General features: G+C 32.3%; 1 protein-coding gene across 3 annotated transcripts; it reads left to right on the top strand.

The window, feature by feature from the left end:
• Window positions 1–128: 128 nt before the first annotated feature.
• Window positions 129–21145, top strand: LOC123681377 (histone-lysine N-methyltransferase set-9-like). Of its 3 annotated transcripts, none has more exons than XM_045619769.1 (21): window positions 129–390; window positions 1938–2048; window positions 2128–2762; window positions 2837–3609; window positions 5655–5884; window positions 5944–6193; window positions 7531–7820; window positions 9943–10097; window positions 10159–10578; window positions 10667–10947; window positions 11014–11489; window positions 11567–11765; window positions 11824–11966; window positions 12021–12232; window positions 13118–13331; window positions 13518–13636; window positions 13696–14040; window positions 14103–14325; window positions 17274–17384; window positions 17700–18242; window positions 19421–21145. In XM_045619769.1, the coding sequence occupies exons 2-21, from the start codon at window positions 2033–2035 to the stop codon at window positions 19495–19497; spliced, it is 5712 nt and encodes a 1903-aa protein (XP_045475725.1). In that variant the 5' UTR covers window positions 129–390; window positions 1938–2032; the 3' UTR covers window positions 19498–21145. The 3 variants fall into 3 exon arrangements, with proteins under 3 accessions (XP_045475725.1, XP_045475722.1, XP_045475723.1); XM_045619766.1 differs by having other exon boundaries at window positions 11821–11966; XM_045619767.1 differs by lacking the exon at window positions 129–390 and adding an exon at window positions 1400–1550 and having other exon boundaries at window positions 11821–11966.
• The last annotated feature ends 1470 nt before the right edge of the window (window positions 21146–22615 follow it).

Below are 22615 nucleotides of genomic sequence, written 5' to 3'. Positions count from 1 at the left end.
ATTAGATTGTAAATTTTCAGAAATTTTAATACAGAAGAAGAATACAAATGAAGCCGCGACATCTTTTAATACTAACAGAAGCTCAAAACCGGAAAACGGATATGGGTTCGAGATTATCGAACCAGATTCTTAGCTACGTTTCCTTTGTTTTGCATTGAATATGGCTGCCATATTTAGTTTAGATGTCTGTTTTCAAATAAGAAAAAGTGATGAGTGAAGAATTCATGTGATAAAAATCATTTAAAGACGTGAGTTGAGTGAGAATAATACGAATTATTCGATTCTACATTATGGACACTACAATTATTGTTGCCTTCACGTACTTTGATGAGAAATGTTACTGTTTACATCGGTGATTGAAAACTTTCCTTCAGTCGATGTCAATTTAAGGTAAATTCTTGAATTTATTCAATATTTTCATTGAAATTTACGGGTAAAAGTCGAAAACATTTTTTTTTATATTGTTCACTTATCACTTAAAAATAAATCCATGAATATATCATGAATATCCCAATCGGGTAATACGTACTATCATATAATTTTTATATAAAAATGAAAATTATTGCTTCCTCTATTCAGTTTTTCGAATTAAGTTTTCATTAATGGTGATTTATTTCAATTCTAAATAAAATAAATTCAATTCCATATCAATTTGTAGGGGGTTATCGGAAATTTTCTTCTCGGTTTTTTCTATCAAAATCTAATCAGATTTCCTTGTTCAGCATTTAATTTGCACTACTATACCTAATTGGTAAATAGTCTATTTCCAATAAAAGCCATATGGAAATCGTTGCAATGGACGAATGGATAATTATAACATTAACATGTAGCAAAATTATATGATCTTCTGATCTATTTTTATCTGATCACACGTATATTTCTAATATAAACCCGGTTTTAATGGAATGTAAAGATACGAATTGAGAACTCAATATTCCAATTAATTCATCTGAGAAACAGAAATTGTAAATATTTTTTTACTCTGAGTAATTTCTTTCGTTTCACTCCTCATTCATAATAAAAAATAACAGAATATTGTGTTATTGTTGAATTTGTATGTTTTCGAGAAAGTCGTTTCAAATTGGTACTTCAAATTACCTATTTGTTTATAATGTTATATAATGAGGATGCTTATTTCCATGTCATTCTTGACGAATTGGTTCATTCATAGATTTTTGTTTATTTGGCATCATAATTTCTTGTAGGGCAGTAGATTTTTCGTTTCACTCTTTATTTTGAAATTCTTTTCGTGAACGCCCACAAGAACAGGGAACAATCGATACTTCGTAATGTCACTATTGCCCTAAAGATACGATGCATTGCAGCTAATATGCTTGTTCTCCTTTCATGGGCCTCCTATATATATGTTAGTAACACGCGTGCGCGACTGCGGAATTTCGCGCAGTCGTTTAATAAACAAAGTAAATTGGTTGTAGCTTGCTGAATTTCCGCCGTTTTTAATGTTGAATTTTATCAAACGAAGTGAATTTATTATGTTCACACAAATTATTATGCAGTTTTTCATCAGTTACATCAGATATTCCTTATAGGTAAATCCTTATTCTTTTTTAATCGTTAGAACAGTTCTATGATGGTGGATATAACCTAAAATATTTTGTAAATTTTCGACTTATTTTCACAGTGTTCTTTTATTTATAGTGGATTCTCATATTTGAAAGTATATTAGTTGTTATGTGTTACTGTAGTTTATTGAGAATATTATCAAATAATCAGTTATGCATCTTTACGATAAAGGTAAAAAATCTACTCCATTATTGATATAAAAAACGCAATTAATGTATTGTGCATCTCGAACGATTACGATATGTTTTCTTGAATAAATCCTCTCTCTGATGATGAATATCATTGCAAGTGGTATAAAGAAAATACTTTCAGAATTTATGAACTTTACCTCTCTAAACAATTTTTTTTTTCAGTAAATATTAGTGAACTGGCATCACAATTGGAAATAAAACAAAGAATTGGTGGATACCCCACCAAAATATTGTATTGTCCACAAAATGTTAAAGACATGAGTCTTTGCCTAGGTTTGTATATATGAGCATTTGATTTATATTTTCCTTAAATAAGCTGAATTATTTTACCTAACTAGCCTTTTTATTTCAGATAGTAATAATGTGCTCGCCAATCAGGTGAGCACAGCATCCGCATTACAAATATCTGAGAAATCCCAGAATGAAAATGCTGCTATATTAACAACATCTTCTACTCCTATATCTAGTCCTATTGAACTAAATGATACACAGCAGCAACAACTTCTGCACAAAAAAACTGTTACCAAACTATTAGTATCGAATCATCAATCATCGGTCATTGGAAATGTTACTCCTGTGTTACAAAAAATATCAAATCCCCCAGTAATAACTGTTCTGAATTCAGCTGGTGGTCCCTTGACAGTATTGAAGACAATTTGTGTGACGTCGGGGGTATCTAGTGCCCCTCATTTTTCTTTAGTGAACAATCAGTCGTTAACTGTTACAAATGCAGTTGGAAAGACACCGACCATAACTTTACTCAATACCCCAGTTACAGTTGTTAAAATGACTCCTCCTCAATCTCAAAATATTGATAATAAACCTGTGGAAAATGCTAATTGTCCAGTGAGTGCACAGAATGTATCTACAATAATTGAAAATCGAGCACACAATGTTTTTGTAAAAAACACATGCTCTGATTCATCTGTATCTGACGTGACGCAATGTCATAAATTCTTAACCTCGAATAACTTTTCTCAAACTAATGTAAGTGGTGGTTATTTTATCGATATTTTCATTTCATCTAATATTTTTAAGAACTCACTATAATTATTTTTTAGGTGTTGACAAGTATTCCTACAACAAGTGGAAAGCCAGTAAATAATCAGAGAGGTAAATTGAAAATATTAGGTAATATGGTTATACCATCCATGGCAAATACTTCAAATAACCAACAAACGGCAAGCCAAATTATGTCAAAAACAAATTCTCAACCACAACAACAACAACAAAGAATTATCTCAAGACAGAAAGTTTTGGGTCCAAATACAAGCCAACCTAAATACATAAATAAGTTACAAAATACTACTCAGCAAAAGTCTATGTGTCCTTTGAAACAAAATACAGAGAAAGTGCAACAACAAGCTAAGGTTATATATCCAACGCATAAGAGCCAAATTAAAACTTTGCCACCAGTGAATAATTACATGCCTAAGCCACCAAATATGAAAACATTGAATTCTCAACAGTCGAAGAGTATTCCTGGTCAAGTTCAAAGAACAGGTTCTGGCTTGAGAACAATTCCTCCACAAAGACCACCTAAACTTCCCAATAAATTGAACTACATTGGTAAACATGCAGTTCAAGCGCAAAAAATCAAACATGGACAGAATCGTTTCAATAAACCTCTCAAACAAGGGGGACCATTTTATAATAATTGTGTTCCTCCATCTCATGCCAATAAACAGTTGGCTTTCAATCAAGCGTTAACAGCTGAAATTTTGGAAACTTTGGGTAACAACAAAAGTGGACCCACTACAAGTTATCAAAATAAAAGTTACGAAATATTGCCTAATAGATATGCAGCACCTATGTATCCTGAAGAACAACAACCGTAAGTAGCCTTTCCATTTAATTAAAATTATTTTCAATGATTTAAAAACAAAAAAGCAGTACTAGTACTTTTATTGTGACGATTTTTTCCTTTAAAGCATGGGTTTCGTTTTTATTTCACATTGTAATAAATGACTTGGTTAGGTTAGGTTTATCAAAACTTTTATTGCTGCAATTTTCTTCATGATCAAGATGCGGGGAGATTATGGTGTCGAAACTTTTTCATTGATACTCATCAAAATGTTCCTTCAAAACAGGGGTTTTATGTTTATTTCACATTTTAACGCATATTTATATTTGTCATTTCTGATAAGTGAAAATGATTCTGAAATAGGAACATGTAAAAAAAATTTTGAATGATAATATTAATTGCATTGACTTAATTATGACCCGGTATTCGTCAAATGAAATTAATTCAAGTAAAAAATTGAAAGTTTGGAATAATTGACTTTGAAATCTTGAAAACAATAATTATTCACCTTCATAATTGAGAGGAATTGGTTGGATTCTGCATACACATTAACTCAATTAGCTGTTAAAAAATTAAAAAGATAGAAAAGCACTGACATGAAATCGGAAGCTTTTGAGCGGACGTTCACTCATTGCGCTTTTGGAGACCACATGTATTTGGCATGTATTTCTTGATTTTGAGAGATCACTAAAGTTTCAGATGGCGCATACATCGTTTATTTTTGACATTTCTCGCGATTTTCGACTCTCGTGACTTAGATGTCTAAAAACCTGGTATATGGACTGATTAGATTTTGTTTTGTCAATTTTGAGAATATTGGTTGAGCTTCGTTAAGTCAACTGTAGGTAGCGCTATCAAGAAATTAAGATAGATTCTTGTTATTTATTATTTATGAGTTTTGTGCCATTTTGTACCTATGTATCTTTCATTATAGTTATGACCTGGGTAAGCAATTCTTGAAATTGTAAGAACCCCAATAAACTCTCTCTATTTCAAATATTTTTGAATTCATTCTAGTAAACGTTTTGCGTTTTGTTTCCAAACTTTGCACGATCATACTCGGTTACAAATTGCTTTTGATTGGCCAGGATCGAGTTTTAATTAATATCAAAATCAACGGAAACAAGATCGAAATGACAGTATGACATTGCGGCGCCGCCACAAAATAAAACTAATATACTCAATTTGGTCAAATGTCGCATTCAGAAATTGACGAGTGCAAACACCATGTTTTTAGACATCTTACTTGTGACCTTTGAGTATAGAATACTGTTATTTTATAACGAACGTTCATTAAAATTCGTGTTCAATAGTGCTGTGGAGAAATTAGAGTTGATGTTCTGTGATTGTGAGTAGCGTTTAGATTGTACCATATTCTTCCCAGATTCGAAGTATGTCAACAAATGTTAGTGATATAATACAAGCTAAGCACTACTCGTTGTCACAGAAAAGCAACTTGAAGTTCTCCACAGCCCTCTTGACCATGAATTTGAATGAACGCTCGTTATTATATGCTTGTGACAATCTTTTATACTCCAATGATCAATAGCCGTTTATTATTATATTCCAGTTATTTCATTATAAATTTGAAATAGGCCAAATTGTTATTTCTTGTGTAGGTTTGCAGTTTCTTAAATCATTATTTGATTTTTAAACGGAGCCAGACTGATCGCGGAAAATTCTAACAATTCTGAAGAGCGCCACCTTACAGAACCGGTAAGTTCTAGCTGAAGCAACAGGTGGACTATCTCAGAAAGTCTGAAACAAAACGAATCGGTGCACACACCAGGGTTTCTAGGTATCTTATAGCGTATTTGACTGGCTGCACCAGTGCGAATTAATTCAAATTTTTGTAAAGCTAAATGACATAATTAGCTCGAATTAATTCGAACTGGTGCAGCCAGTCGAATACAATATCAATTGTATGCATCTTGATCAGGATCAAATTATTTCTGTGATCAATTTTTTACTTCATTTTTATTACACCATAGATTACAAACAGAAATATAGTTTGAAGTTTTGTGACTGCTTGATATTTTGAATATGTTCAGGAGAAACTCTGTTCTACCTTTTAGGGAGCCTGTCAAGTATGAGGATAAATCCAAGTCAGGTCTAGATGCTTTATCGTTAATTTGTCAGGCAGTTTTACTGGACCACAATTACAACGCTACTCTACCACCAGATTCTCCAACAAGAATTGTACCTCTTTCTAGCAATCCTTTACAGGCTAATGGTATGTCAGGAAATTCTATGATGATTTATTCGCCTGGATCCAGCTCTAAAAGCAAATATCCAACAGAGAGAAGTAAGATGAATTATTCCATTATTGTTCGAATACGACATAACACCATAATATTTTTGTAGAAAGAACACCGTCTTGCTCAAACCCTGTCTCCACTAGCTCTAGTATGTCGAACATCTCGTCTTCACTACCTAGTAACAGTACTTCTTTAGTTAACCTCCAAGATGATGATGCAGCATCTGATATCAGCGATTGTTCTGATAGGAAACATGATACTGAAGGAGAAGAAACAGATACTGCTCCAGAAGCTGAAGCTGTTAATAATGAAGAACTTTATGATCATTACGGTGATTATGTTACGAGATGTATATGGTAAGTTTGATTTCTATGTTTTATTTAGTTTGTACCACTACTAATCAAATATCTAATGGAAGTAGTGTTAAAACAAATTCTTTAAGTGTAGTTTTTTTTTGTATTTTATAACAACTGACAAAACTTATTATGGTAATTGAAACAATCAAATCAAGTTCTTGATTAATCATACATTGTTTGTTTCGAAATTCTAACCAAGTGAAATTATTGGTCGATTGCAATCTAATTCTTAATAAAAAGCTTGAGCCCTTGTAGATAAATAAATTTACAAATATATGTCGTAGTTTTGATGTATCTTGATAGTTTCAAGGATTTGGAATTTTTTCATCTATAATATACTTTTATTTTTGTGTGATAAGTCTTAATGAAAATCTAAAAAAACTTGAACTTGAAACAAGTACCCAAAATTTCCACTTCCAATGCTTAAAATTTCTTCATTCAGAGGTTTCCCTTTCACTACAATTATCAAGGTACAGGCCGTATTTACATATAAAATATAATAATTTATCCATTACATGGTGTTTTCCAATAGAAATTATTCAATTTAAATTTATTATAATGACAACATAGTATATTATTTTTTTCTTTTGTCATTTGTGTTCAGTAGGTTATGTTAATTTATCAAAGTTGGTGTGTGAATACTGAGAAAAATGTAAGAATTCATGGACGACATTATTTAGTTAATCAACACTATTTGGTGTATTGTAGACAAAATTGAAAGTGAGTTTTATTTAAATGATACAATAGTACAAGTACTAAGTACTGTACCATTTTCAAAATTGCCTCTAATATAACGAATAGTGAGTCGAATAATATCTATGAATTTTTAAATTTTTTCATGTGTTCTCAAATGAACATTGATTTTGATTAATTCATTTATAAATGTTGTTGACGCATGTATCTTTCCATGATTAAATGGCATAACCTACCGAATACAAATGACATAAATTATGTCAAAAAATAATACACAAACTTGTCATCTATAACATTTTTAAGGGCTGGTTTTTTCACATACAAATAAAGAAATTTATTACAACAGTGCAAGTTTTATCTACGAATAAAACCTGCACAAGAGGAATAAATTTATTTATTGGCATGTGAAAAAACAGGACCTGAATGGTATCATTCCTATTAGAAAATCTTTTATTAACAATCTAGAAGGTTTTGGCAAGGGGTACAATAATTAATCAATATGCTTCCCTCATTTTCATTAATAGGTGAAATATTTTCCACAGTGGCAGGCGTCATGTAAAATTCATCAAAAGTAAAAGGGGACATGTTTTGATTGAGGAGAATCGGTTTAAAAAGAACTTTTGTGATAGAGGTTTCTGTTTTAGTGGTTTTATACATGATGATGGATATATGGTGGAATGTGATCAATGTAAAGTTTGGCAACATGTTCAGTGTGTAGTAAAAAATAAGCAGGTGCCAGATGAGTATCTTTGTGAAAAGTGTAATCCTTCGAAACCAGTCGATCCTCAGAAGGCCAGGATGATACAACAGCAGTGGCTCAGAGAGAGACAATTGCCTGAGATGAAAACATTCAAAAAAGAAATCAAAATGAAGGAAAATCCTAAATTAAAGGATATACCAACAGATAGTGATTCATCGGATGCAGAAAATCCAAGTGAGTTTGAATAATAAATTTTCTTTTTTGCTCCATGATTGAAGTTTTTTTCATCTTATATCATAAAAATTATACAAATTAACTTCTAAGAAGGACAAGTTATCATTTACTTGAGATATATTTTGTATGAATGGGATTTGTCAATTTCAATTTTTTTTTCCTAATATTTTCCTTTTTATTTCATTAGCTTTATCAGGTAACATTTTCATTCAGTCTGGTATTGTAACCATAATAACTTCTATAGAATTAAAAATAAAAATAAAATGAATCTTAGGGGCATTAGCAAACTCCCAAGTTTTTCCACTGGCTATCATACCTGGATTTTGTGATCTCAGAGCAAAGGTGCTCGCCCAAATACCCCGAAGGCAACTAAATAACTCTTGCATTCATAGGTGGCACAATTTGTTGAAATCTAAAAGCAGGGAAGGTATAATGGTATTCGAAATTAGTATTTGAAATATACCTCTAATATTTTAGGCATCGAAGTGCCTGTCTAGAAAATACTCCAAAAATGCTATAGGGACCTTTAAAGAAATTTTTAAATGAAAAATTTGTTGTTCAGAGAGAAGGCAGAAGATGGTTTCATAATGGAATTGAACAAAGGTATAAAACATCACAAGATGGAATACTGGACCCAGTTGTGTCTATATGAGAAGATTGGCAAATTTATTTATGAATCTTTGTAATTGATTGTTAGCTATTGAACCTGAAAATTTCAATTTTTCCTACTTGCCTTGAAAGTCAGTCAATCAATTTCGAAATTATCTTCTATCTATTTTGATTTTAATCAATCTGGAAGGAAAATTGAAATATTTCTGATTATTTTTGAAAGGATCCTTCCTTGTGCTTTCTACAAGGTTTTTATTTGATTGAGGTTGGAGCAGTAGTTTTCATAGGAATTGCACTCCTGATCTTAACTCGTAGTATGTATTATGATCAGTCATCCATGAACTGTAAAGTATTTTGTTTGATTCTCTAAACTAGAACTACTTATTCTAATATTAGAGAATAACTGGAGAATGTCAGTTTCATCTATCACTGGACAAGAGTAAAACTCAAGCTCCAACCTGAAATAATCACATCAATTTAACTGAGGATTATGAAAGATTACTACTAGACAGATTAGCCTACTGTTTCGCTTCTTTTGTGTTATGAAAAAAAAAAAGTAGTACTGGAACATTGTTGTCATTTTAATGTACAACAAATTTGCAGCATCCATAAAGTTTCAGCAATTTTAGGTGTTGTTGCATGGCAAACCATGGGAAGATTTTTTTTTGGACATTTAGATAAATTTTAACACAAAAGGTGTCCCAGGTATATGCAATTATGTAAAATAGGAGATACAGTCGCACCTAATATAAATATGAATAAGAAAGGTATGTCTCAAGTGGAGGTAAAATAACCGGCCTCATCTGCTGCATTTAGTGTTCATATTTCACTACAGTTATGATGTCACTCATCTATTGTCTTCAATTTGTAAGAAGTAGATTTCAAAGAAACAATACTTTGAAGCAATAGTTCTTAGTTGTCTTCATTGAGTATTAAAATTTCTACCAGAATTATGCCTAATTTGCATTAAATTGTTCGTTTTTGTTTGCAACTGAATGTCTTGAAGAAAACACATGCTTTATTTACTAAACAAAAATGAAATGATGAATCCCAAATTTGTTTTCACAAGTTTTCTCTCTTTCTTTATTTATTTGAAATGTTCCCTTTCAGCACTTCAATAATTTTTTTTAAGGGCGATTTATTTGCAGTTGCTAGATTCATTACAATATTTGAATCTATTTGATTTTATATTGAAGTTAAATGATTTTTATTTATTGAATTCAAATTTTTATACTGATTCTCTTTATGATCATCTTTGTGATTTTCAAACATCCATAGCTTAACCAACATGGTCGCAATAAAAAATGTTTTGTGTATCCTTATTGAAAGAGCTGTTAGTTGGTAGTATAGGACTAATATAATGAGTTCCTTTTTTCTTAGTGCCTTTTCAGGTGATTTTTTTTATGTATTCAATTTCATTATAGATTGATGAGCTTTTTATAATATTTGTTCAGATACAAAAATGTCATCCAAGATATGCATTTCAAAATTTCAGCATTCTTAATCTTTTCAGGAAATAATAATACCGTTATCCCCAAAGGAAGAACACCGTTGGCCCAGAGGAAAAAATCTGACAAACAAATGACTAAGCAGAAAAAGGAACTGAAAGAAGCAAATATGCAGAGAAAGAGTTTCAAGAAAAGAGAAAGAAAACTAATTAGAAGAAAGGTGATTGAACCTATTTTTCATCCTTTGAGTATTGAAAGTAACCGTATTGTTATATTCACAGAGTAAGGTACAAACGAAGAAAGAAGATGACGAAAATCGTGAAACATTGGCAACGCCGAATATGCCTCATTTGAGACAGTGGATAGAAAGTTACGAGGAGGCAGTAACTAATCATTATTCTCCCGAACTTCGGGCTCGAATATCTAATATAAGAGTCAATGGTTCACAGAATATTGATACTTCGGTGTCCTTTGATCCTACAGTTAATAAGTGCAGGGCTCACTCGCTGCCTTTAACCGATCTAAGATATCTAATAGCCACGGAGGAAATTTCTCCCGACTCTGCCATCATAGAATTGAGGGGAAAATACATGTTGAGTATTCAACATAGAAACCCCGGGGGCAATTTGAACACTCGGCAGCACGCTCAACGACCTGGGCCATTTTTATTTTTTTACCGTCTGAACAAAGACAACACTGAGGTGAGTTTTATACTTCAATATATACTTTCAATGATTGAAAGGTGATGCGATTCGAAAAGTTTAACTACACTGTCGTTTTTTTTTCTAGGTATGTGTCGATACAAGAACGTACGGAAATGTTGCAAGATTTGTTAGGCGTTCTTGTAAACCCAATGCAGAGTTGAGACATTGTATTGAGAAGGGTGTTCTTCATTTGTATCTTGTTGCTATCTCGCACATTGAGAGATGGTCAGAAATCACAATGAAACATGAATCTCATGACTTGGCCGCTATCGGGACCACCCAAATTTCTTGTTTTTGTGGAAACCCCGCTGAATGTAAAGTTAATAAATCCAGTTTAAAAAGAAACGGTGATAGTGTTACAGAGATGTAAGTATTAGGGTGCTGAAGTGGTATTTCAGTCGGTGTTCTAAATTCGTATTATACTGTTTACAGGTACAGAAAGAAAAGGGGAAGGAGAACGGCATCAATATCAACACCATCGGAACCTGAAACACCTCAAGTCCCAGTGAAAGAGGAGGTTTCAGTTTCTGAACCATTGCCCCCAGTGTTGCCTCAAATTACTACTCTTCTTTCTCCAAGTCCAATTAAAATTAAACCTGAAAAAGTGGAAGTTGAAGTGAAGCAAGAAATAAAAATGGAAGAAGTTATTATAAAAGAAGAAATTTTAGAAGTACCTGAAGTAAAGACGGAGTTGGTACCTGTAAAAGAAGAAAGACCATCTACTCCTGTTGAAGAGGATGATGTGCCTGTTGTTACTGAGACTTCTGAAAATGAAGAAAAAGATGTCAAAAAAGAAGAAAAGGAAAACGAATGTAAGAAGAGTCCTGTTTCTGTTTCTACTAGAAGATCTTCTCAGCACAAGGGGGAAAAAGACAAAGAGGATGAAAAACCTGTATCAGTTAAGCAAGGTATTAACACAAGTGACAATAAAATAGTGAATATTCAGAACCGATTTCTGTTATTTTTTTATATATTTATTTTCCAGAAAAAAGCAAGAACAAGAAATTAAGTCGAGAAGAGAGAAAATTAGAGGCTATTCTGAGAGCAATTGAACAAATGGAAAAGGCCAATCAAAGAAAGCAAGAACACAAGCAAACAAAACATGTACAAAGAAGAGAATCAGAGCCGTCACCATACAGTAAAGATGAAGAAAAAACTATGGACTTGAAACAAAAACGTAAAAGGTAAAGTTTTCTTCTTCCCAATATTGGCTATGGAATTAAAATAGTATTTTTTCAGAAGAAAAGGGAGAGCTAGGACGACAAGTACACACAGTACAAGGCGAGACAGGTTAAATTCTGGTGATTCATATTTCACTTCTGGTGATGAGAATATGCTTTCCCCGAATGACGGTATACATCCCAAGAAAGGCGATGAAACGACCGGTAAGAGGAAGGTAAAAAGATTTAAGTCAAATCAAACCTCTCCACTTATTTCAGATGATAGTACATCTGGAAAACATGATGGTTTTCTATTAACTTTCTCTGGTAATGAGGAAAATAAAAGAGACAAGTCTCCAGTAAGGGAAAACGACTCCAATTCAAACTCAACACATTCTTCACCAGAAACACCGTTATCTTTAGCTTGCTCGTTAGTTCAAGCTGCCGTTGAGCCTTTGGAGTCAGGATTCAAATTTCCCAAAACTAAAAAGGTATGTGAACTAATAAAACGCCCTTATCTACAGGATTTTTCGATCTGCGTTTGACACAATGATATGTTTCATCAACTTATAGTCTGTTCAGGAATCATTGACATTTCGATGAGGTGGGAAAAATCGGAATTAAGTTGTTAATGGTTCATTCAGTAATATTTTTATTTAGCTGGCATTGGAAATATCATTAATAGAAGACATATGCATCTTCCATTAATGATATTCTGTTTGTGTTTCTAGGTTATATTCATATATCTTATTTCTATGGTATAACAACACAGCAATTTTGAGTGATATTTTGTAACCAGAAATAAATGTCGTCCATGAATCCTTCTTAAATGTCTCAGTATCCAAAAATGCGTACTGGTTCTGACGAAACAATTTAACAATTTCTAAACGTTGTTTATGCATATATCTTTCTATGATCTATGATGAATCTTCCAAACACAAACGACATAAGAAATGTCAAAAAATAATACATTGTTGCCATTATAACCATTTCAAATTATATCATTCCTATTAGATAATCCTATACATTATACTATGTGAGCTAATTAGTTAGCAAGACTGCTATGGTTTTTGTTTTTACAATTTAAATAGTAACTTGCCGAAGGTACCGGGTTCGAATCCCGGCTAGGTCATGGATGTTGTACATGTCTGGTGGTGGACAATGCATTACTATATACTACGTGATTATGTGTACATAGCATGACTGCTGAGCACAAATAAAATAGAAAGAAAAAAAAAATAGTAACTTTTATTTTCTGATGATGAAAACTTGGTTGTTGAAATGTGCGTCAAACTTCGCTTGAAATATCCCGTGATTTTCTTGTAAAGAGAATGAATTGATGAAAATTTCGAGACTCACTTCTTTGTTTCTTTCAGGGTTTGATGAATGAATGGCTCAACAAAACTCCAGATGCTGTTCAAATATCCTCCAGTCCTTTATCTCTACATATCAACAGCACAGAAGTGGAAACGAATTCCAGTTTCAGTGCTCCGTTAAAGAACCTCGCCCACGAATCTGGTCCGAAAGGAAGTGCTAAAAAGAGGTGGCTCCGGCAGGCCATCAGCGAAGACAAATGTGATAGTCCCCAAGGTTCGTTTCGATTTGAATTGTTTTATATAAAGATGTATCAATGGTAGCTCAACTTTTGAAGCATATTGTGCCACTCATGAGTTTTTATTTTATTTATTTCTTACAATTTTATTGATACACCCTTAAGAGAAAAATCTAAAATTTTTATGATGTACTTTTTAAATAATTAAAAATTGGTTTATATAGAATCTCCACCGATCAATGACATGGTAGCACCGCCGAAAAAAAGAAGATTGCCAAGAGAATCGATTTCCAGCGATATAACTCCACCTTCCACACCGACGAGTTTGGTGCCCCCAGAAAATGTAGGTGATTGATTGAATTCCTGGTACATTTCAATAGCTAACTTTTTTTCCGTTTTTAGAGGATGGAAATTGATGGTGGTACTTCTTCAATTGAAATGCGTCCGTTCCAGTTGGTGTACGATGATTGTAATGATGGTCAAAAGGAAACTTTGGAATCCGAACTCATTTTAAAGGAGAGAGCGGCTGAAATGAAGCAGGAATTTGGCAAAACCTATGCACAATCTGCAACATCCGAAATCAATCAAAGACCGGATACACTATCATTCGGGTGTTTGATGGATCCTAGATTAAGAAATCACAATTTTACCAATAGCGAACATCTAGTTGGAACCGTTGAAAAAACTCTCAGTATACTGGGATTTGAAGAACGAAAACCTGAAGTTGTTCCGCCAATAAGACGAAAGGTTTGTGGATTAACTGGCAATTTATTGAAATTTGTTTCTTAACCTATAATCTTTGTTTTCAGTTATCAATAACAGAATACCGACAAAGAAAGAAGCTCAACAACAATGAAATAAATGACAAGTTAGAGGAATCTGCCATTTCTGAAGACTGTGTCAATGAAGAAAATAATTCTTCAGAATCATTTCAAATGACAGCTACTCGCCCAAGGTTGAATAGTCCAAGTAGTTCATCCAGCTCATCTTCCGATGATGAAACATGTGTGATAACTGAATTGCCTGCCAAAGGTAAGTTTACCCTGATATACAGGGTGAGTCTTTGACTTGTACATATATTTTAACCGAAGATTCTTGGGGTCAAAAGAAACACTTTTTTCATTTACCATTTTTTCCGATTCGGCCCTGTTAAAAAGATATAGCCATTTTAAATTTTCATAATGAGCTAATTCACCCCTGGTAACCGGAACACTGAAGTTTTCGCAAGTATAAGATATACAATTTGAACCTTGGAAATAAGCTATTAAATTGAAAAAACCCATCATAAACTCACTTTTAACATTCCATTTGTTGAACAAAGTAGTATTTTTAATACAATAAATGAGTTATCCCAATTTCACTGACGATAAAGATTAAATATTTTTCTCTTGATTTTCTATTTCATTTTCGATAATCATAACGAATTGAGCTCGCTACCACCCATATTAGCTTAGCTCTGATATTCATAATTCATATCCATTCATTTATTATATCGCATTTATAATATATCGTTGTTTATTTGATTTCGTACTAGAATTGCAATTTAACCTTACATTCTCAAATAAATAATATTCATCTGTGACAGTTCTAACACAGACTACTAGTCTGTGGTTTTAAGTTTGAACCTCAAATTTCGAGTGTTGCAAATTTAAACACAACAGTTCGAATAATCTATGTTCTAACTTCTAACCTATAATCTAAAATATTCATTTAAAGTTTACGCTGTTATTGTCTTATGATATTTGATATTATATTTGCATAAAATGAAAATCATCGAAGATTTGAAGAAACCCAACAGAATATTGAAGTTCCATACATATTTTCAAGAAATTTAAAAACAATTTCCAAAATAATGGTGTGGATACAAAATAAATAAGTATGCATTCTGATAGAGAGTAATTCCTTTATGAAATGAAGCATTTGATTTGTGCCAACTATCTCATAAAAATAATGATCTGCATCGATATTTTTGAAGCCATTAGTGTGAAAATATGGAAATGAAGTTTTATGGCTCTGTAATCAATGGAAAATGTTAGACTCCACTTGTTATGAAATTTGTTCTATAATATGTACCTGCATTATAACCAACTCTACTTGATTCATCTTGATTTCGCCATTGAAAATAAATGAGAAGTAATTAATATAAATATCCACAATTGAATATCCTGTTTCTTTCAACTCACCTATTTATTTTCATATTAAAACAATTATGGCACTCTTGGAAGTATGTCAATCATATGCTTTAGGATGAATTTATGGAGTAGCAAAAGAATAAAAGTATTTAATCTCAATCACATGAAAATTTGTCTAGTATGTACTTAGTGGTATGTTTCGATGTGAGTTTGAATGACCACAAGAAGAATACAGTATTGTTCGATGGCAGTCTTTAGTGTGATATTGATTGTTGTCATTAAAATGGGACTATTTTGTGAAAACTTTTTTAAACATGGGCTTTATGGTAAATCTGGACTTTTCAAAATAGAATGTTGATTTTAATGAAGTATCTTATTATCTGAGCTGTGTCAAATGTTCAATAATGAAGAAACTGAAAGATGTGTAGGGAATCTTGTGTTCGGAGAAGATGTATCACATCAAGGAAAAGCTATATTCCAAAAATCATTTCCTTCAATAGAACCATTTACGAGATATAGCCGAAAATCACATTTTTTTTATCGATTTTCAACAGCCTGTATCTTAGTAACCGGGCCGAATCGGAAAAAACTATAAAGGATAAAAGTGTTTCTCTTGACCTCAGGAATCTTCGGTTAAAATATATGTACAAGTCAAAGACTCACCCTGTATAACAATATTACGTCTTCATTAGGTAGAAGCTGTGCTTTCATCTTTACTTTCTTTTTCACTTTTACCTGTAAATTATCACAAAAAATAACAATTCTACAATCTAAAAAATTTCATTAAAAATGATGTGACGTTAATACAGAATATGGGCTATTAATGACAAGAGAAAAAATGCTAAAGGACTTCTCTAAAATAGCAGAACTCGTTAATGTAAAAATTTAAATGGCATGGAAAGAATATATTATAAATGAGATGCATAGAAAACATGGTGTCTACTTATACCTGTAAAACTTTCAAACAAAAAGGGATATTTTTCAGATTTATACCTGCTTGATTTCGAGGGATCGCGTCTGTTTTAGATGGCGCAGACATCGTTTATATTTGACATTTCTCTCGATTCTCGGCTCTCGTGACCTTTGAGTATAGAACAATAACATTTTTTATTCTATGCTCGTAACGATCTTCCATACTCTGTCATTATATTCCATTCATTTCATTAAAAATTCGATAGGAACTGAATTGTAATTTATTGTGAAAATTTGTAAAGTCTAAAATCAGTATTTCATTATTAAACGGCGCCAGACAGATAGCGGAAATTCGAAATTTTCTGAAGTGCGCCACCTTACAGAACTCTGGTGAAGCAAAACACCAAGCAACAGGTGGATATCTCAAAAAGACTGAAACAAAATTGAATCAGTACACACACCAGTGATTTTTTGCATCTTAATTATATCCTCAAGAAATATTTTTAAAACAGACTGAATTTATTTTTGTGTCTGAATTTAAAAGTCCTTTATATCAGTGTGGTACCTTTTTTTTTTTCTTTTTTCTGCTCTGATGTGGTTGAGTTCAAATAACTTAGCTAGATTTCGCCACATTAAAGTACGGTACTTTTCTTCAATTGTAAATATTTGATTAATAACTTCGTAAAGAATAAAAACGATTTATTATTATCATTATTATTTGAAATTTGAAAATAATTATCCAAAGAAAAGTTAGCAAGAATCAGACTGAATATGAAGTTATTTATGTAAAAGTGAAGGCAAAGTTTGACTCTTCTTTATAAATCATCCTTGCAATACCACTTGATAATAAATTTTCTTTGGAAATCAAGGCTTCTAGCAATCAAAACAAGACATAATTTTTTGGGATTAATATGATAATTATGTTTTATCTATTAGTTCCAGCATTCAATTCAGAACCAACTGAATTGGAAAGGCAGAGAGAAATGCAAACTTTAAGGCTCAAAAAGGCATTTGGATTATCAATAGATGTTGAACCTAAAAAATCAGGTAAATATTCTGGTTTCCTTCAATTTTAAATAATAGACTATTTGACATAATAAAAAAGATCTTATCTTCAGGCAGTTCTTATGATGACGTCAATTTTAAATAACTCTTGTGTCATTTACGTTCAGTGTTTTACTGAGATTTTCGTCATCTTTTACAATAAAATATGCTAGTTATTTAAAGAGTTTGAAACAAATTAGATAGAATTTGATAAATTTGTCAAATGGCCTATTACCTTTTTTTGTAATATTTTCCATGGCAGTTTGTAATATGCACATGGTTCATGTCCTTAGAATGATGTCTAATATTTATTTTCAGTCATAACCAGCGATTCAATTTTCAAAAGTGAATTAGCTACTCCACCAATCATCAAATCTTTTACTGCTCAAGACAGTCCGATCAACTTAACTCCAGTAAGCTGTGAGAACTCGGACATCAAATCGTCATTGAATTCCCCTAGACTTCACGCCATTCTAACACAAACCGAATATTCTAATTTGTCACCGAATATAGCGGAGCAAGAAAAAGAAGCTACTGCGGAAAACGTCGCACCTCAAGCTATGTCCCCCCATGTTCAAGAAGAGCAACCTGAAAGTGTTGTTGTCATGCCACAATCGTCTGAAAAAGAAGTTCTGAACGACGAGAGTGAAACGCCAAAACCCGAGGAATACATGGAGTTCGAAACAACACCGGACGATGAGGAAAAAATGGCAAGTGAAGAGATCAAACCCCATATGTTCTATACCCCCGATGAAGAGGAAGAGATTGAGGAGACGGAGTTCCCTGAAGTTGAGAGTATCAATTACGTTCCACCCTTTAACAATCCAATATATCCAAGTATCAATTATACATCCCTGATTGGTGAGTACTCGTAATTGCTTAAAAATTCTTTGACATTAGAAGTGTTACATTGAAAAAGAATAATTATATTTAAAACATATTAACTGTTATAATGCTGTAACAAAACTTTAACATTTCATCTACAACTGAGGTAGGCATCTTCAAAGGTTTCTAGATCATATAATATTACTCGATTGACAGGGGTAGAATCGGCTATCTGACAGTTTAAAACATTATTATTCAAATTGAAGGAATCCACTTTTCATGTGCTGGTAAATAAATGTCACTGAATGATTTAAGAGGGGCTGATTGTTATGGTTAGTTGAACCGTTTGCCTAAACATTGATTACTCTATGATTATTATTATTATTCCTCTTGCACCATCTTTTAAATGACTTTTAATGTAGTCTAACTACCGATTATACTTAACAGGAAAATTTGGACATTTATCTTCCCGATTAGTTTTAAACAGGGTTCTGCGCATAGTCCTAATATCAATTTGATATTAGGTCTATGGTTCTGCGCAACTCAAAATGTCGAAAGGTATGGCTTATTACATAACCATAAACATTATTTCACTATGGACATAACCTGATAGTGTCACATTGTGTTTCTGTGTTTGGTTTTGTGAGGAATTTCAAAATTGAAATATGGATTCAGATTGGGAAATATCATTTAATGACAATTTATAATTTATGTTAACTTTGTCGTCACAAGAGCAGAGAACATTATACTAGAAAATTGAAATTCCTGATTTCTCTATGATCACTGTCCAGCTTTTGCAATGTTGCCAAACATATCTTCCGTTTAGCTAAACATCGATAATTATTAAACGGTGCAATCAGTAGAAATTATAAACATCGGTTAATACTAAACATTGATAATGGAAACAATGTTCATTTTTTTGAATGGTGCAATTGGCCCTTGAATAGTCTTTTGTTGCATATCAAAATATTGGTGTCCTGTCAATTCCACTTCAATATTGTATGGAAAACTAAGATAACACGAGTTGAAGGAGGCATCCCATAGAATATTATTATAGATGCTTTTTACAACTAGCTTTACGAGACGGTTTGGCCACTATGCGTCAAATAGTTCACTGTCTGCAGAAGGTAGTTCTATATATCATCAGGGTGTAACACTTCTAATTCCATCAAATATGTACATAACTGTATCTAATCATAAATTTTTCTCTGTAGATGAAGAAGGTCGTTATGAGGGTCGAAATCCTTCGCCCCCTCCCTCCCATTTGGATCCGGAAGATATGGAATCTTAAAAAATATCCCGAATATTCATGTAAAAGGGAGTATATGTGCAATCAAGATGTTCCAAATAGAAAATCATGAAACATTTAGGAACATTGTATATAGTTGTTTTATTTTCGGAGATTTATTTTTAAATATTATTAAGTGCAGAGAATTGCAAAAAGAATTAATAATGGTCTGACTATGAAGAGAATGTAATTATGGTTCGTTTGATTTTTTATCGAGTTGCTTTATTTTTGTAGATTAATGTAAGAAATGTAAACTTTGTAAATAATTTTTATCTGTAAGGAAAATTTAAGATTTAATTTCATTTTGGTACAACCTTTCACAAATGGCATGAAATATTTATTATTTTGTTGATGTTATTATTTATTTAATTCAAAATTAATGTTAACATGTATATGATGCATACATATTTATTAATTTTTGGAGAAATTAACCAGTGATACATGGCCATTCACCTGATTGATGTACATAAATTTTAAAAAAATCTTCTTGCCATTTGTGGACATGTATATAACTGTTTATACATGTTATAAATTTGAAGTACAAAATTGGTTTAAGAGTTGATCTCGTCTCCTAAGAGTAGAAGCTTTTTTATTTTTTCTATAATTATAGAGTTACAAAATAATTATTTATATTGTTGTGAAACAGGTGGTAACACGACTACATTAAAGATGGGAATTATTTCAGGTGTTTCAATGAGGAGAATTACATTTTATTTCTTTTTTTCTCATTTTTGTTTCAATGAAATATTTGGTTGACAATGAAGTTCAATATTTCTATTCAGTAAACCTTTTTTCTGTGTGAGAATCCTCTTTTCATTTTCCTATCTTTTCAGTCGTGATCTCTTTCTAAAAGTTGTTTGTTTCTAGATGAAATCTAGAAAAAAATTGTGGTAGTTTGAATTCGGAGCTTCCTCAAAAATGAAGTTCATGAATCGTTCCATAATTGTTTCTATAGTTACTGTTGGCTATTTAGAATTATCTATAAAATACTTCCAATCGTTCCAGTACCTTGAATTTTGTTTCAATTATTTATAAGTGATAAGGAATTGTCTGAACATCACAAAATTTTACGGAAGTCGTTGATCCCAGTCTGTATATAATAATTGTAAATATATAATATATTTATATATGAAATTGTAAATTCAATCGTACTATAAACTTGAAAACTAACTCAAGAAGATCCAGTGTTTTTTCGTTTGTATTAATTTATTTATTATTCCTTGATAATTGAGGAGGAGGATCACTAAGCTTGTATATAATTCATTAACTATTTTACTTCCACTCCAAGCAATTTTCTATGTTTAGAGTAACCATCTAATGAGCTGTAAAAATTTTATTTTGCTTCGGAAGTGAATGGTAGAACTCAAATAATCTGAAGATGCGTCGAATATTCATTTTATCATCTCAATGCACATGATTGATTAATGACCCTTTTTGACAGTAATTCTACTCAGTATTGTTTATAAATATTAAAAAATGTGACAATGATAAAAGCAATATTGACGCAATTCGTTCAAATTATCAAGTGTCATTCAACGATTCAATTAAGAAATAGAATATTTTAATATATATAATACAGCTGTATATAATACATACTTTGATGTTGGTACGAATTTTCGTACAATTAATAATAAATTGAAATAATTTGAAAGTTTTGTCTCATTCACCCACCCCCCTGATGAAAATGATAGATTTTCTATCGAAAAGTAATGGCATGAAAAAAAGGTCATTTGAAAGCTTTCGTCAAAATTTTTTTTGCCATTTAGTTGTCAAAACTGTTTCCTACACTCGCACGAAACTGTCTTCTTTCAATTATTCACATTGAGAGTATTTTTCAAAACCAGTAAAAATATTGAATAATGAAACTTTTTTTATTTCAAATAAAATTTTATGTTCCAATATAAAATAAAACCGACTTGCAGAAAGAAACCTTTTGGATTTGTGACTTATTTCAAGCCAAAAAATGAAATATTAGTTTTCCTTTATTCAAATATCGATTTTTCGGCTAAAAGAAGGCAATAGAGAATTTGCAAAAGTCAATTCCTGGAAATGCAGTTAAAACAGAACCAGCACCAGGTTCAGCAGTAGTTTGGGAATGAACAAAATTCAGAACGATGAGGATGAAAGATAGAACAAAAATGGGTTAAATCCTGTTACAACGCTCGAGCCCCCAGCTCCAGAAACCTTTGAAACTCATTTTTTGTAAATGTAAGAGAGATATCAGAAAACCTACGGTTCAGCTGTCATTATCAAACATTCCCTTTCTTTCCACGAGCAGATGTGGTTATACACAGCGAAAGTCGTAATATTGTCACCTATGCGTCCCTATCATGGTGGACAAAAATCGAATAGCCCTCCACACGCAGCCGGTTGTAGAAACTGCAATGGCTGGCTTGCAACTATGCGCACAGCTCCTACAGCAGCGTTGGAGGTCATACACTTGACTTGCCTCCCTTACATCTACATGTGAGGAAATATAGCCTGCTGAAAGCAATAAGAATTTCCCTCAATGGAAAGCTCCTATCTGGAAACTGGGTTGGATATATGAGGATATTGAATCATCTAGATTCAAACCTCTTGGCAAAACCATTGGATGTAATATGCCAACCAGCTTCAATTTTGAAACGGTCATAATTGACCGTTCTAATGCAATTAGTTTTGTAAATCGTTTGGACAAAAAGTCATCCATATGTCTCTCCGATGGATCAAAATCAGAGAGAGGTACTGGCATTGGGGTATATGGACGTGATGTAGACATGCGCCTCCTTGAGGTTCATATAAAGACAATCCTGAGCGCATACGTAAACAGCCAGTATCTCGGTCTGTTGAATAGAGGGCTCACTTCCGGAGAGCCTCAGTTTACGTAAACTGATGTACCAAATGCTCAATATCGCTAGGCCACTGTCTAAGTGTCTTTCAAGCAGAGATACTTGCAATAGAAAGATGTGTAGAAATTAACATAGCAAGAAACTATCGGAAATGTGACATAGCGATACATTCCGATAGTCAGGCTGCAATTAAAGCACTAGGCTCACATATCATCGATTCTAAGATAGTATTAGAGAGTGCCGAAGAAAACTTAATGAAATAGGTAAGAATAACAAGGTCTTTTTAATCTAGT

Source organism: Harmonia axyridis, chromosome 5 (assembly GCF_914767665.1).
Source record: "Harmonia axyridis chromosome 5, icHarAxyr1.1, whole genome shotgun sequence".
NCBI classification, from domain to species: Eukaryota; Metazoa; Arthropoda; class Insecta; order Coleoptera; family Coccinellidae; genus Harmonia; species Harmonia axyridis.
The sequence above is the reverse complement of the archived record's forward strand: the minus strand, read 5'-3'. Positions and strand labels throughout refer to the sequence as shown.

Excerpts from the sequence above, each read along its gene's own strand:
- LOC123681377 (XM_045619766.1), top strand. Across the intron at positions 6,194-7,530 it reads TATGTTACGAGATGTATATG|TGGTTTTATACATGATGATG; the intron begins GTAAGTTTGATT and ends TTTCTGTTTTAG. Across the intron at positions 10,948-11,013 it reads GGTGATAGTGTTACAGAGAT|GTACAGAAAGAAAAGGGGAA; the intron begins GTAAGTATTAGG and ends TACTGTTTACAG.